The sequence below is a fragment of the Botrytis byssoidea genome (assembly GCF_014898295.1).
Source record: "Botrytis byssoidea strain MUCL 94 chromosome Unknown BBYS_002, whole genome shotgun sequence".
Classification (NCBI taxonomy): Eukaryota; Fungi; Ascomycota; class Leotiomycetes; order Helotiales; family Sclerotiniaceae; genus Botrytis; species Botrytis byssoidea.
In genome coordinates this window covers 161,856-177,096 of record NW_024065843.1, presented here as the reverse complement: position 1 = coordinate 177,096, position 15,241 = coordinate 161,856, and the positions used below count along the sequence as shown (strand labels likewise).

The following is a 15,241-nucleotide window of genomic DNA, read 5'->3' as shown; positions in this document are numbered from 1 at the left end:
CGTTGAGCTATAGGTACCATCAAATTTATCACCGAGTCTGGTAATAAACATCTTGTTGCCTTTCGATCTCCTAGTATTCGTGTGCGGGAGAATACCCATATTCAGCTGGGTCCTATCATGGGACTTGTATGGGCGTTTACCGTTGATACGAAGAAAACACTTTCGCTGTTCTTGCAGAGGAATATTCATTACTCTCTTCATTATGTCGAAGATGATGACTATTTTACCATTTAGAGATTGTGTGGTACGCCGTTGCATGTCGAACAGGTACTAGAGGGGATGTAGATTCGCCGTCAGAATCCGAACGGTTTGATGCAGAAGCCTGGAGATTCTGATTGTTGAATCAAGTCCCTGGATTTCACGCGAATGCAATACCTAAGGACAAAATTATCTACTCGTGAGAGGAAGAAGGAAAACAAATAATGTGTTAGTGGTTGTGAAGTTGACTCTTTGGCTCAGATGTGTATCCGCTGATAAGACAGCACTCGATATTTTTGTTCATTGAGAAGATTGCATTCGTAATATGATAACACGAAACCATGTACTTTACTCATGCTTCGTCGTCCACATCAACGAGAACATGCCATTGAGTAGAACATATACTGCATAGAAACAAATTAACAGATGAAATTGAATGTAATGAATATCCTCGAGCACATCTTTCATAATTTGCACAATTATATGCCAGGGCGGTGAGATCTTAGCGCCAATCATAATTTGTCCGAGCTCGAAAAAAAGATTCCCGCATCAAAAAATAAATCTCGAATTTCACAAGCTCAGTAACCAAAACGTTCGATCCTCAATTGACAGTGCACAACACCGTCAAAATGGTTACCAAAAGTAAATTGAAGATGGCGCTTGCAGCCGATAAGAAAATCGATTTCCAAAAACAGCATCAAAAGAAACAGGCCAAACTTGCGAGAAAGGGAAAGCCTGCGAAGGTTGAGGAGAAGAGCTCGAAGAAGGGAAAGGTTGAACAGGAATGGGAAGATGTTGAGGAAGGAAGTGATGAGGAAGAGGATGATGCTGAAGAGGGTGATAGTGAAGAAGATGAGGAAGAGGAGGAAGGAAATGGTCCTACTGAAGTATATGCGCTTTCGAATCCATTATTTACCAATACTAATAATCATATAGATTGACTTCGCAGCAATCGACGAAAGTGATAGTGATTCTTCTCTTGGTGGAGATGACGATGAAGAAGAGGATGACGAAGACGAAGATGATGAAGATATCCCCATGTCCGACCTTGAAGATCTTGAAGATGAAGAAAGAGAAGATATGATCCCTCATCAACGTCTTACCATAAACAATACAATTGCTCTCACCGCAGCTCTCAAACGAATCGCCCTTCCAGTCGCCAATCTCCCATTCTCAGAACATCAATCTATTACGTCTGCTAAACCTACGGAAATCGAAGATGTCTCTGATGATTTGAAGCGCGAATTGGCGTTCTATTCTCAGTCACTCGAGGCTGTTAAATCTGCGCGATTGCTCCTAAAAGCAGAAGGTGTTTCATTTACTAGACCTACCGATTATTTCGCGGAAATGGTAAAGGCCGATGAACATATGGAGAAGATTAAGAGAAAGTTGATCGATGAAGCTGCTGGAAAGAAGGCATCTGCAGATGCAAGGAAACAGAGAGATTTGAAGAAATTCGGAAAGCAAGTTCAAGTCGCCAAATTACAAGAGAGAGATAAAGAAAGGAAGCAAACATTGGATAAAATTAAGACTTTGAAGAGAAGTATGTCGCAATTCATTTTCAAGGTAGTTTAATAACATATACTAACAAATAACAGAACGTCAAGGTGCCGACAATGAAAATACAAATGAAGCAGATCTCTTTGATGTTGCTCTCGAAGAAGAAACCAAACCTACTGGCGGTCAAAATGATCGCAAGGGAGGACCAAACAAGAGACAGAAGAAAGACGAGAAATTCGGACATGGTGGTAAGAAGAGATTTAAGAAGAGTGGTGATGCCATGAGTAGTGGGGATTTGTCTGGATTCTCAGTCAAGAAGATGAAAGGAGGTGGTGCTAAGGGTGGTGCCAAATCTCGACCTGGAAAGGCTAGGAGAGCAGGTGGAAAGAAATAGTGTGGTTAATATGAAAGGAAAAAGTATCAAGGGGATAATCTGAGATTGGCGTTTTGGGGATCATGGAATGCATGTTGAATTGTTTGGGATGATGTAGGACATGTGTGTGAGAGGAAGAACAGAGGAGATGTTGTAGAATACCATGAATGTCTTTGTCTTCATCATTATCCTTGTTTTTTTTCGCTGGTGAAAGTGTCAAATTTGGGGGTGGGGGAAGAGATCTCTGGTGCCTTCCAATGTGAATGTGATTCAGATACTCCGGTTAGGGCTCAAATGCCGGTATTGATCAGGATGAGACTTCTCCTCGAGTGGAATTTTCCACATCAAAGTTAACATTCATATATATATATGCCCTCCACCTCTGCTTTCCCCTTTACATCATTACTTACTCCCATTATATCATTTTTATACTCAAATCCGCAAGATCTCAGATCTTTTTGCAGCATTTACTTATATATTCCCAACCGCAGTCCCTTGCCTTTCTTCATTATTCCCTCCTCAATTTATTATTAGATTTCACATTTTCATTTCGAATATCTCGAATTCCTCGAAGCATTCATTTGTTTATTCAGTCATTCAATTAGTTATTTAGTTATTCATTCCCTCCTTCTAGTTTCCTCTCCACATTATTCCTCACTCCTATATGATAATCAAGATTCAGAATCCAGACTCTCGCCTCAAATATATTAAATCATTTTTAAAGTATTCATTCATTTATTCATTTATTTACTTAATCATTCTTCTACGTAAGTAAATGTGTATATAAACATAGACTAAAGTTAAAGGCCTTTATAGTTTATTTTAGCGAAAGCGAAGACTAGTCCTTTTAATGGCTCTTATATAAGGGCTATTCCCTTCGTAGTTAAGTTAGCTAGCTTATTATATTCGCTAAATATTAATAATTAGATTATACATTTAGATTTTATATTACTTGTATTCCACTCATATCAACACTACCCACCCATCTATTTATTAATCCTTATTATCCCCTTCATCTTTCATTATCTATATTCTCTTTATTTTTCTTCATTCCTAACTAAATCAAACTAAACTAATTATTTCGTCTCTATTCTCTCAATTCATTCCACTCCCTCATCTATTCCTCTCTTTTTCATCTACTCTACTCTCCTTTCTCTTTTCTTTCTTTCCTCTTCTTTTATTTATTCATTTATATACTCACTTATTTATTTAGTAGTTCATTTACTTAAAACTTAATTCCAATACTATACTTTTAATATCTATCTACTTAAATACATTACAAAAACCCTTTCCCTTTATTCTCTTTTAATCTCTATTTTCGTATCTCTATATTTACATTACTATATTCAGTTCAATTCAATCTACTCTACTTTCTATTACTCTATCCTATTTTCCTCATCTATTCATCTATTCATCTATCTACTCCTTCCATCTCATACTCACCTATTTATCTTTCTCTTTCCTCTCTACTATTCTATTTCATAATAAATAAACAAATAAACAAATCGATATAAATTATTAACTTATAATTTACTATATATTATATATTATACTCTCTACTCTATTCATATTCTCTATATTCTCTATTAATCTATCTATTTAATTCTTTCTCTTTTTATTTCTCTATTTATCTTACTCACTCACTATATAAATATAAATAAATAACTTCAATTCAATAGACACTATATTAAACTTTAAACAAATACAAAAAAGATTAGTTTTTTCAATAGCCCTTATATAAGGGCCTAATACTTTCTATATATAGCTAGCTCTTTGAATAGAATATAATATAAATAACTATCATCTATAAATACATGAATACTATATCTTTTATATCCTTCTCAAACCAACACTTACTTATCCACTCATCTATTCCTCTCTCTTTTATTAACTTATCTATATGTCTATTTACGTAACCTTTCATTTAATTGTTTATTCTCCTGTTTATAATTTATTTATTTACTATCTTCTTTTCTGTATTTATCTAATATTCATTCATTCAACATTCATTTATTTGAATATTACTCCGCATATTTACTCATCTATACTCTTTATCAATCTACTCTTATCTCTTTCTCTTTTCTCTTTTCTCTTTTCTCTTTTCTCTCTTCTCATCTCTTCCCCTCAATCTCCGTCTCCCAAATCCCAATTGATTTCTCCCTTTCTTGCTCGCTTTTCTCAGCTCCCAGCTCCTCAATTTCCATTCCTCTCTGACCCTCCTCCACCCTCCCATCCTTCTCTATTCTCCTAATCTTCGATATCTGTCTAATATTTTCTTCATGTTCCTGTGTCTCGAGACCCACGCAACACTCACGCACCACTACCCACATAGTGGTATCTTTCGCAATTCATTATTATCGTTTTACCTTCCTACTCTGTTATCCGCTATACCTCTTAGCCGCCAGACCCCGCGGACCCGCCTAGCCAGCAGAACCGCCCCTCTCCCCGCGCCCTCCCAGCTCCGCATTTTCCAGCCAGCGCCACTCTCCTACCCGCCTCCACCCTCCACTCCACCGCCTACACCCTTACCCTTCTATGACGCGCCTTATACTCTCCTATTTTACCCTCCTATCCTTCTCTATCCCCCCAATACCCCCTCAATACCCCCCCAATACCCTCATATACTCTCCTCCACCCTCCTACCCTCCTCCACCCCCCAATACTCCCTCCTACACCCTCCTACCCTTCTCAACCCCCTCAATACTCCCTCAATATTCTCTCAATATCTAATTATCTATTTATTTATTCATTTATCAGAATACCTATCTATATACATTCTATTACCTATCCATCCATTCACTCACTCATATACCTATCTATCTATTTATCCCTCAATTCATAATCTAGTTGCCTATCTATCTCTATATTCTATATAATATACATTACACACTATACACACAATATACACTACATATACACACACACATAAGAGTAATCGCACATACTCCCCTTTCTACACACCATAATATTCCACAACACAACACAATCCCTACAAACTTCATATCTTTACTTTTCCATAAATTACAAACCGAAGCATGATATATAATAACTACCACGATACAACTATAAACATCAACCTATAAAAACTTTACATAAAAATAATTCGAGCTATTAATTAATTAATTAATAATATATAAAAAAAATTATATATATATACAATTTCTTTTTATCTATTTTTATTAAAAAAATTTCACATTTAATTTAACCTTTCAATTTAAAAAAGTAAAAAAATTAATAAAACAAAGCTTAGAATTTTTTTTTTGTAATCATTGTATAAATAAGAGTATTCACTTTATCGTAGGTCATAGGCTAATAATATTATATGGAAGCTAGCTTGGTTTAACAACTAAAATGGATTATATAAGCAGTGTAACACGTGATATTAAAGAATCTGTATATCGATATTCAATTTCTTATTTTACATTCAATGAGGAAAAGGTCTTATTTTATACTTTTTCCTACTAATCTAGCTTTCTCGCTTTCGTTAATCTTTTGTAGATCTCTTCCTAATCCGACCATTCTTTCGAAATAAAGCTCTTTTTCTTATTCTTTATTTCGTAGTCTGTTTTCGGATTTATGACCGTTTTCGTATTTATGACTGTTTTCGGAAGCTTATAATCGACGATCATGTGATTTGATTATATAATACGCTCATATTAGGTTGAATGCTTTTAAAAGATATATATAACGTGGTTTATTAGTACGTAGCCCATATCAGTAGGTGGCCTATTTTCACTTCAATTAAACTCCCTCATTTCAATATATGTTTTATTAACAATTCATAATAAATTCGAATAATAAAGAAACTCATATATTACTCGTTATTATAATTATTCAGAAAGATAAGAAGCTAAATACTCGAAAGACTATAATATTATATAATATCCTATAACGTGGTTTATCATCGAGTAAATTATATCATCAAATAAATCACTTTTACCTCAATTTTTTATGTATTAATTCAATATATATTTTATTAATCAATTATTATGAAATCAACTACTAAAGAAACTTAAATACTCTTAACTATTAAGGCTATTCAAAAAAATAAAAAACTTAATATACAATAATCTATTAAGATATATAAAATACCATTTACAATATTATATTATAAAATAAATGATTTAATTTTATATATTGAAATTCAAATAAATTAATATAACCTTACAAAATTAGAAAAAAACATTATTATTTAATATATTCTTGATATAAATTCAAAAGGTTTTCTATTTAAATTTAAAGGGGTAGAAGATATAGCAAATCATATTTTTGAATCAAAAAATAGAAAAGCGATTAGAAAGCTTTGGGTGCATTGATTTGGAAAATGTTATAAAAAATTAAAAATATATTTTAATTATATTTATAATTTTCAAAAAGTTTTATACAAAAATCCTAAACTTTTTCGAATATGGTTTCATCTTATATTAAATATATAAGTGAAATATAGTATACTAAATTGTAATATATGGAATTTTGATGAAATAGGTTTTATAATAGAAGTTATAATTATTAATATAATAATTATTAGTGCCAAGAGAAATGGTAGGAGTAAAGTAGTATAATTAGGTAATAAGGAATAGGCGATAATAATTATATATAGTAATAATATAAAGGAAATTATATCTTTATTTCTAGTAGTTTAAGGATAAATGTACTTCTCTAATTAATATATGAAAACCGATTTTTCTGTAGATTAAGCTATTAAATCTATTAACAATAAATAAATGAATAATAAAATAGGATTGGAATGATTAAAATATTTTAATAAATATATAATGGATTGTAGAGTAGACAAATATCGAATACTGGTGTTAAATGAATACAAAAGTTATGAATCCATAGTTTTTTCAATTATATTATAAAGAAAATAATATTATATATATATCTATTATTGTATTTAAGTTATTTAATTCAATTATTCGATATTAAATGTTTTAATAAATTAAAACAAGAATATAATATTCAAATTAAGGGGTTTATAAGGATACATATCAATTATATTTCAAAAATCAAATTCCTTATAATTTTCAAAATTGTATATTAATAATCAATTACAAATCAGAATATAAAATCTGGATTTTGAGGAATAGGATTAATATCTTTTGATTTTGAGGTAGTAATTTTGAAATTAGATATTCAAATATATACATTTACTTCTCTTTTTATTAATTTAGATTTCTAAATCTTTTGAATTTCTTATAATTCTATAAAAGCTTTTTTTTTAATTAATATTAATTAAATCTCGAATAAATTATTATTAATTAAGCTTTCCTATATCTATATTTAAGATTATATTAGCTTTAGTTAAAGATATAGAGAAATTAGCTTATAAGAATATATTTTTAAATATAAAGATTTATATATTTCAAAAAGCAAATCAAGTATTAAGTAAATATTGATATATAAAAAAAACTCAATTATATTTAGAAGAAATACTTATTAGATAGGAAATTATAAATGTATTATTTTAGTAAGAGATTGATATTTAGATTCAATATAATAAATATTAAAAGAAAGAAAATTCTAATAGGGAAATATTTTCTAATTAATATTAATGTAGTTTATCAGTGCATGCATCATATTAGTGTATACACTACTTTTACCTCAATTTACATTTTCAAACTCATATTATTCAATAACAATTGAATTAATTAATTAAAACTATTCAGAATCTAATAATCTAGAATTTATTATATTATTTTGATAGATTTTTGTATTATAATTTATTTTTCTATATTTATTATAATATCAAATAAAAGATACTTTTTTTATTAAATTTATTCTTTTTTTGATATTTATTATATTGAATTTGAATATTAATCTTTTATTGAAATAATATATCAAGAGTTTTTTATTTAGTAAATATTCCTTTTTAATATAATTAGGTTTTTTTTGTATATTGATATTTATTTAATATTTTATTTATTATTTGAAATATATAAATCTCTATATTCAAAAGTATATTTTTATAAACTAATTATTTTGTATTTTTAATTAGAGTTAATATAGTTTCAAATATAGATGTAAATAAATTTGATTAATAATAAATTATTTAAGATTTAATTAATATTGATTAAGAAAAAGCTTTAGTTGGATTATAAGGAATTTAGGAGATTTATTAATTTAAATTGAAAAAGAAGGGGGTAAATATATAAATTTGAATATTTAATTTCGAGAATATAGTTTTAGAATTAAATAAAATTAAATTTGTTTTTAATATTCTGATTTCATATTTTGAGAAATAATTTATTTTTTATATATAAATTTAAAATTATAAAAAATTCAATCTTTAAAATATAATTGATATATATTTTAATAAATTTATTAATTTGATTATTATATAAATATTTTAGATTATTGAAATAGTTTATATTAAATAATTGAATTAAATAATTTGAATATAATAATAAATATATATATTTAATATTATTCTTTTTATAATAATTCTGAAATAATATTGATTTATAGTTTTTATATTTATTTAATATTAATATTCAATATTTGCTTTTTCTTCGATTTTTAATATACTTATTGAAATATTTCAATTATTCTAAATTTGTTTCATTATTTGTTTATTTATTAAATAAAGATTTAATAATTTAGTTTACAAAAAGATCAATTTTGATATATCAATTGAAAAAATGAATCTATTTTTGAATTATTAGAAATAGAAGAATAGTTTTACTCTTTCTATTCCCATATATTATTATTATAGTTCATTCTTGATTATCTAATTATACTAATTTGTTTTTATTGTATTTCTTAATATTAATAATAATTATTGCTATATATATAATTCCTATTATAAAGCTTATTTTATTAAAATTATAAAAATCTCTATCCAAAATACTATATTTCACTTATATATTTATAATTAATTAAAACTATTTTCAAAAAGCTTAGGATTTTTATAAAAAGCTCTTTGAAAATTATAAATACAACTAAAATATATCTTTAATTCTTTATATCGTTTTATAAATCGATATACCTAAAGCTTTTCAATAATTTTTTTTTTCTTTCAATTTAAAAATATAATTTGTTATATTTTTTATTTTTTTAAATTTAAAAAAAAAACCTCTCAAATTTATATTAAGAATATATAAAATAATCATTTGCTTTTTTATTTTAATAAGTTTCAGATTCTATAATCGAAATTCAATTATAGAAATTATTTTATTTATTTTTTAAATGAATATTATATATATAATATTATATAATTTAATAATCTTTTGAATTGAGAGTTTTTTGTTTTTTTCGATAGCTTTGATAACTAAAAGTATTCTTTCTTTTTTATTATTTGATTGTATAATAAATAATTGATAAATCATATATTGAAATTGAAGAGTGTAAATTGAGGTAAAAGTGGTGTATATACTGATATGGTGCACATACTGATAAACTATGTTATAGTAAATATAGAAAGACAGATTATAATATAAGAATCTATCAAAATAATATAATAGATTCTAAATTATTAGATTCTTAATAGTTTTAATTAATTAATTTAATTATTGTTGAATAATATAAGTTTAAAATGATAAATTGAGGTGAAAGTGATTCACTCAATGATATGATCCACTCGATGATAAACCACGTTAATTAATATTATAATATAGAATTAATGATATATCTCCTTATATAGAAATTCAATCTAAATCTCAAAATTTCTTGAAATTAAAAGAGGAAATCATTATTTAATATATAATTGATATAGATTCAAGAGATTTTATATTTAAATAAAAGGGAATAAAAGATATAGTAAATTATGTTTTTGAATTTCGAAATACAAAAAGAGTTGGAAAGCTTTGAGCTCATTGATTTATTAAATATTATATAAAACTAAAAACACATTTTAAATATATTTATGATTTTCAAAAAGCTTTGTATAAAGATTCTATATTTATTAAAAACTAATTCCGATTTATATCAAATATACAAGTGAAATATAATATTTTTGATTACAATTTATAAAATTTTAATGAAATAGACTTTATAATAAGAATAATAAGTATTAATATAATTATTATTAATACTAAGAAATACAATAGAAATAAAATTATATAATTAGATAATCGAGAATAAACTATAGTAATTATATATAATAATAGTAAAAGAGAATATTATACCTCCATTTCTAATAATTTAAAAACAAATATATCTTTCTAATTGATATACGAAAACCAATCTTTTTATAGATTGGATTATTAAATCTACAAGTAATAAATGAACAAATAATAAAATAGGATTAAAATAATTGAAATATTTCGATAAATATATAAGAAATCAAATTAAAAGCAAATATAGAATATTAATATTGAATAGATATAAGAATTATAAATTAATATCATTTTAGAATTATTATAAAAAAAAATAATATCAAATATATATATTTACTATTATATTTAAGTTATTTAATCTAACCTTTTGATATTAAATGTTTTAATATTTTAAAATAAAAATATAATATATAAATTGAGGGATTTACTAAGGATATGATTAATTATATTTCAAGATTGGATTCTTTATAGTTTTCAAAATTGTATATCAATAATCAATTATAAATCAGAATATGAAATCAGGGTTTCAAAGAATAAAATTAATTCTATTCGATTTTGAAATAATACTTTCTAAATTAAATATTTGAATTTATATACTCACTCCTTCTTTTTCTAATTCAGAATCTTAAATCTCTTAAATATCTTATAATCCTATAAAAGCACTTTTTCAATTAATATTAATTAAATCTCAAATAACTTATTATCAATCAAATTTTCCTACACTTTTATTTCAAATTATATTAATTTTAACTAAAAATACAAAAAGATTAATATATAAGAATACACTTTTGAATACAAAGATTTATATATTTCAAAAAGTAAATAAGATATTAAGTAAATATTAATATACAAAAAAAAACTAATTATATTAAAAAGAAATATTTATTAAATAAAAAGCTATAGATATATTATTTCAATAAAAGATTAATATTCAAATTCAATACAATAGATATCAAAATAAAGGAAATTCTAATATAAAAATATTCTCTAATTAATATTATAACAAATATGAAAAAATAGATTATAATATAAGAATCTATAAAAATGATATAATAGATTTTAGATTATTAGATTTATAATAGCTTTAATTAATTGATTCAATAATTGTTAAGAAATATAAATTTAAAAATATAAATTGAGATAAAAGTGGGCTACTCATTAATATAGGCCACGTATTGATAAACCACGTTATATATTATATTATTTTTTATTAAAACAATAAAAGAGATTAAGCAAATGCGAAAGAGATTACCTCTTTCAATAGTACTCATATAAGACCTACTACTACTTTCCCATTTAGCTAGCTCTTTAAATAGAATACAATTAGATATATAGAACCTACAATACATAGTGTTACGTCTTTCATATTCTTCTCGAACCAACAATAATAGTTTTCTTCTTCTATACAAAATAACCAAAATAACCAAAATAATCAAAATTTTCATCTTTAACCCTTTAAAAAAAACATTATCCTAAAAATAATTTAAAAATGATTCGAATTTTTCTTTTTTAAGGGAATCATTTTATTGATTTTAAATCTATTTACTATATGATTTTTCTTTTCATCTTTTATTATAGTATGTAGGTCAGAATATAGAAAAGTGAATAATCTTATATTTTAGTTGGAAAAGTGTAACATGTATGGTGAGTAGGTCCTAAAACTCTTACATTAAGCGAAACCCTTCATCTTCTCACTTATTTACATACTCCCACTCACTCACTCACTCACACACATACTCATCACAAAAGCATACACCAACTCATCATGACTTACACACAAAGATCTCTTATTTAACATTGATTATAATTGATTCCTCAATTCATTGTTCTCTTCATAAACTTAATCTGGTATCCGCTTATTCGCTATCTACTATTCACTGTCCATTTTCAACTTCTTCCTGCACACGCCTGCCCAGAAAGCAGCGTGTGATATATGGTATCGTATTCGTTTTTCCTTTCACTCTCTTCTTGCCTTCCATTCCATTCCTATCCTTCCTTTTCGTTTCCACCCCATCCCATCTTTCTTTCCAATCCAATAACTATCATCTCCTTTCCTGCCAATCCCATCATCCATCCATTCATTTTCCTCTTTCTCTACTCCTATCTCATCCAATTCCTTTCCCTCCCAATATAATTTGATGTCTCAGCATGCTATGTAAACGATACTTCAAAAAGAAAACTCCACTACACCCCCGCTTTCGCTCCAACATATGCATTCACCATCAAAACCATCAATGCCTCAAGCATTCTCTCAAAATTCCCCAAGACATAATCAAAGTCGTCCAACTCCCCATGCCATCCATCACACATGAAAATCCAAATGAATAATATAAAAAATAGTTAAGTTGAGTTCGAATTATCCCAAGAGCCGGTGAGATTGAAGATGGATTGAGAGGTAGAAGATATATATTTGAATGATACAAAACGGCATTTGATGATTTGCTCATCATATAAAAAAAACCATTCCAATCATTCGCTCCACGTTGGTATCGAAAAGGAAAAAAAAAAATGTTGATTTCAAGAATAAGTCGAACTCTCAAAAGAAAGAAAAAGGTATGCCAGAAAAGGTATGACAAAAGAAATTCGTGCTCCGTTCATTCAAATCATTCGAATCGTATGCTATCATATTCATATTTTAATGCCGCTTCGAATCGAGTTGATATAAATCTTCAAGGAGGATGTGATGAACAAGGGCAAACTGGAAAAAGTTTGCCCATGAAAACCAATTATCTTGGCTTTGAGTTTGCATGCTGCAAAGGTATCGTATATGAAACCACCTATGATATTAAAAACGCCATGGATATGCTGATGTTGTTGACATGATTCGACATAAGAAATCTCGATTGAGTCGCTGGTGTCGTAAAGACATTATGAAAATCGTTTTTCTTTTGTCAATTTATGGCCCATGCCATAAAGGATAAATTTTCGTCCATTACTGTTGATGAATGATTGAATCATTGAGATGCTTGAACACACCAATGTCGATGAAATACCCATGCACTCTTTTGGCATTCTTTGCTGCAGTATTTTGTTCTTCGGCATCTTCTGCACTTTGCAAACTGTCGAGTAAATTCTTCCCACTTTCCACACTGATAATATGCACATTGTCTGATACCTCCACGTGCATCATCCTTTCGGCACAAATTCCTCATCACAACTCCTGCCCAGTATTGCATATCTTGACTGTGATGCCTGACGGTGAACTTTTCGACCAATGGGAAGATATTGAAATCGTCTGGAAGTAAGTATTCTTCTTCTTCCGCCTCCTCGTCGTGAGAGTGGGATGAGCATGCGGCTGGGGTAGTACCGTTGGTCTCATCAACATCTAAAAGTTGAAGTTCGGAACCAATTTTAAGTTTGGGAACCAGATGAGATTGTTGAAAGTAGGATCTCAAGTTGCAATATTTCGAAACGTATGCTAAAAGTTGGAGAGACATTAATACATCTTCATCTCTTGGCATGGCTGCCAAAACTTGTCCTTGTGGTGGTGTTGGTCTATCTAGGAAGTATCTTGGGATGGTGGTAGGTGGCATGGTGGGTGGTGTATTAACAGTCGTAGGTTGAGCTGGTGAAAGACCAATTGTTGGTCCAGTTGGGGTTGCAGCGTCGTTAATCATGCTACCATCCATGGCAGACCGGTGAGTGATATTGAACGTCCCGGCATCCTGTGCTTCGGAAACGGTTGGAGTGGTAAGGCCAAGTGGTGTTTCAACGGCTGTGAGCATTGAATCGTTTTCATCCATATTAACATCTTGAATATTGACGTTGGTAGCTTGAATTTCCGCTGTGCTTACGCCAGTAATTTCTGGTTCCCCGGATTCATCAGATGCCATGCTATCAGCATTCATATCGTCTGTATCGGCAGCGGATGAAACTTGATGTCTAATAGATGGACGCCTGCGTGATCGAGGTGTGACAACGGACATTGATGTCGCTCGAACGGTAGGTGATCGCATTTGTGCGGGAGGTAGAGGAGTTGTTGGTGATTCGGGTTGAGATGCTAGGCCACCTTGAAATCCTGGTAGCATTGATGGTAAACGGTCAACATCTCGAACAGGTCGGAGATTGAATCCATCAGCAGCATCCATTGAAGGAACGGCAGTCGCAAGGGGTTGAATATTATGGCGTGGTGATAGGAAAATTTGTCTTGTATCCTGATTTCTATGATGGTGATGATGTCTGTGAACAGAAAATGTCATTCGCTCTGGAGGAGATGTGAGAGCGAATTGAGGCCCGGTTGGTGTAATATCCATGGCATCTGAGCCATTTGTCAATGCGGTACCCGAAAGATTCGAGGGAATGTCGATGGAAGGTGGAGGCGGTTGACGCCTTGATGCTCGAAATTCGGATTCAAATCGCGATGCTCGATTGCCAAATGAAGGCCCTTTGTGTGTACTTCGATGTTCCCCTGATCTCCCATTTTGATGTCTGTGTTCCAACAACGCTTTCTGCTTGGCTTCTTCGGCTTTCTCTCTGCATCTATCAACCACCTTGATGTAATTGTCGAGAATTGTTGCGATGACTGGCACCATATCTGCTTCAACAACCCTGGTTCGAACGTTTTCCGAACCTCGTACACCAATGTTGACGACACATTGAAATGCCAGATTCCATTTCCACATATCCATCATATCTTTGCTCCGCCCAGCCTTCAAGAGGCATACTAATCTTTCGACACCCCCATCGACCGTCAGGATATCTCTAATTCTAGCGGAGGAAGTGGTGAGATAAGCAAGGTGATTGAGCGAATTGATCAAAGGTAGTGTCGAAGTACAATCAAGGGCTCGACGATCGTACAAAGCTGTCGTGATACCGACCGAAGCCTTATTGACATTGGGAATGCTGAAGTTGACTTCTCTCATGATGGAAGTTTGATCCGCAGATGGCGGTTGACGAAGAGGTGATGATTTTTATCGATCAAAGGTGTTTCGGAGGCGAGCCTGCCACAAAGATGGGGAATTATATTTAGGGGGAAAAGAAGTGATCGTATGACCAACAATGTCGATTGATGAATTGATGGATCGTGGTGAGATGAACTAGAATACTTGCGGATTGCAAATGCAAGTCTTTGAGGTTCTTTTTTGGACTCTTTTGTTGAGGTAGGGTACGGGAC

General features: G+C 29.5%; 2 protein-coding genes across 2 annotated transcripts; one reads left to right on the top strand and one right to left on the bottom strand.

Annotated features, from left to right (window-relative positions):
• Positions 1-827: 827 nt before the first annotated feature.
• EAE97_000823 (uncharacterized protein) lies at positions 828-2,092 on the top strand (the record flags this gene model as incomplete). The annotated part of the gene is made up of 3 exons (XM_038871333.1): positions 828-1,085; positions 1,135-1,741; positions 1,797-2,092. The coding sequence occupies 3 exons, from the start codon at positions 828-830 to the stop codon at positions 2,090-2,092; spliced, it is 1,161 nt and encodes a 386-aa protein (XP_038737234.1).
• A 10,990-nt stretch (positions 2,093-13,082) lies between these two features.
• On the bottom strand, positions 13,083-14,990 carry EAE97_000822 (uncharacterized protein; the record flags this gene model as incomplete). The annotated part of the gene is made up of 1 exon (XM_038871332.1): positions 13,083-14,990. The coding sequence occupies one exon, from the start codon at positions 14,988-14,990 to the stop codon at positions 13,083-13,085; it is 1,908 nt and encodes a 635-aa protein (XP_038737233.1).
• Positions 14,991-15,241: the final 251 nt, after the last annotated feature.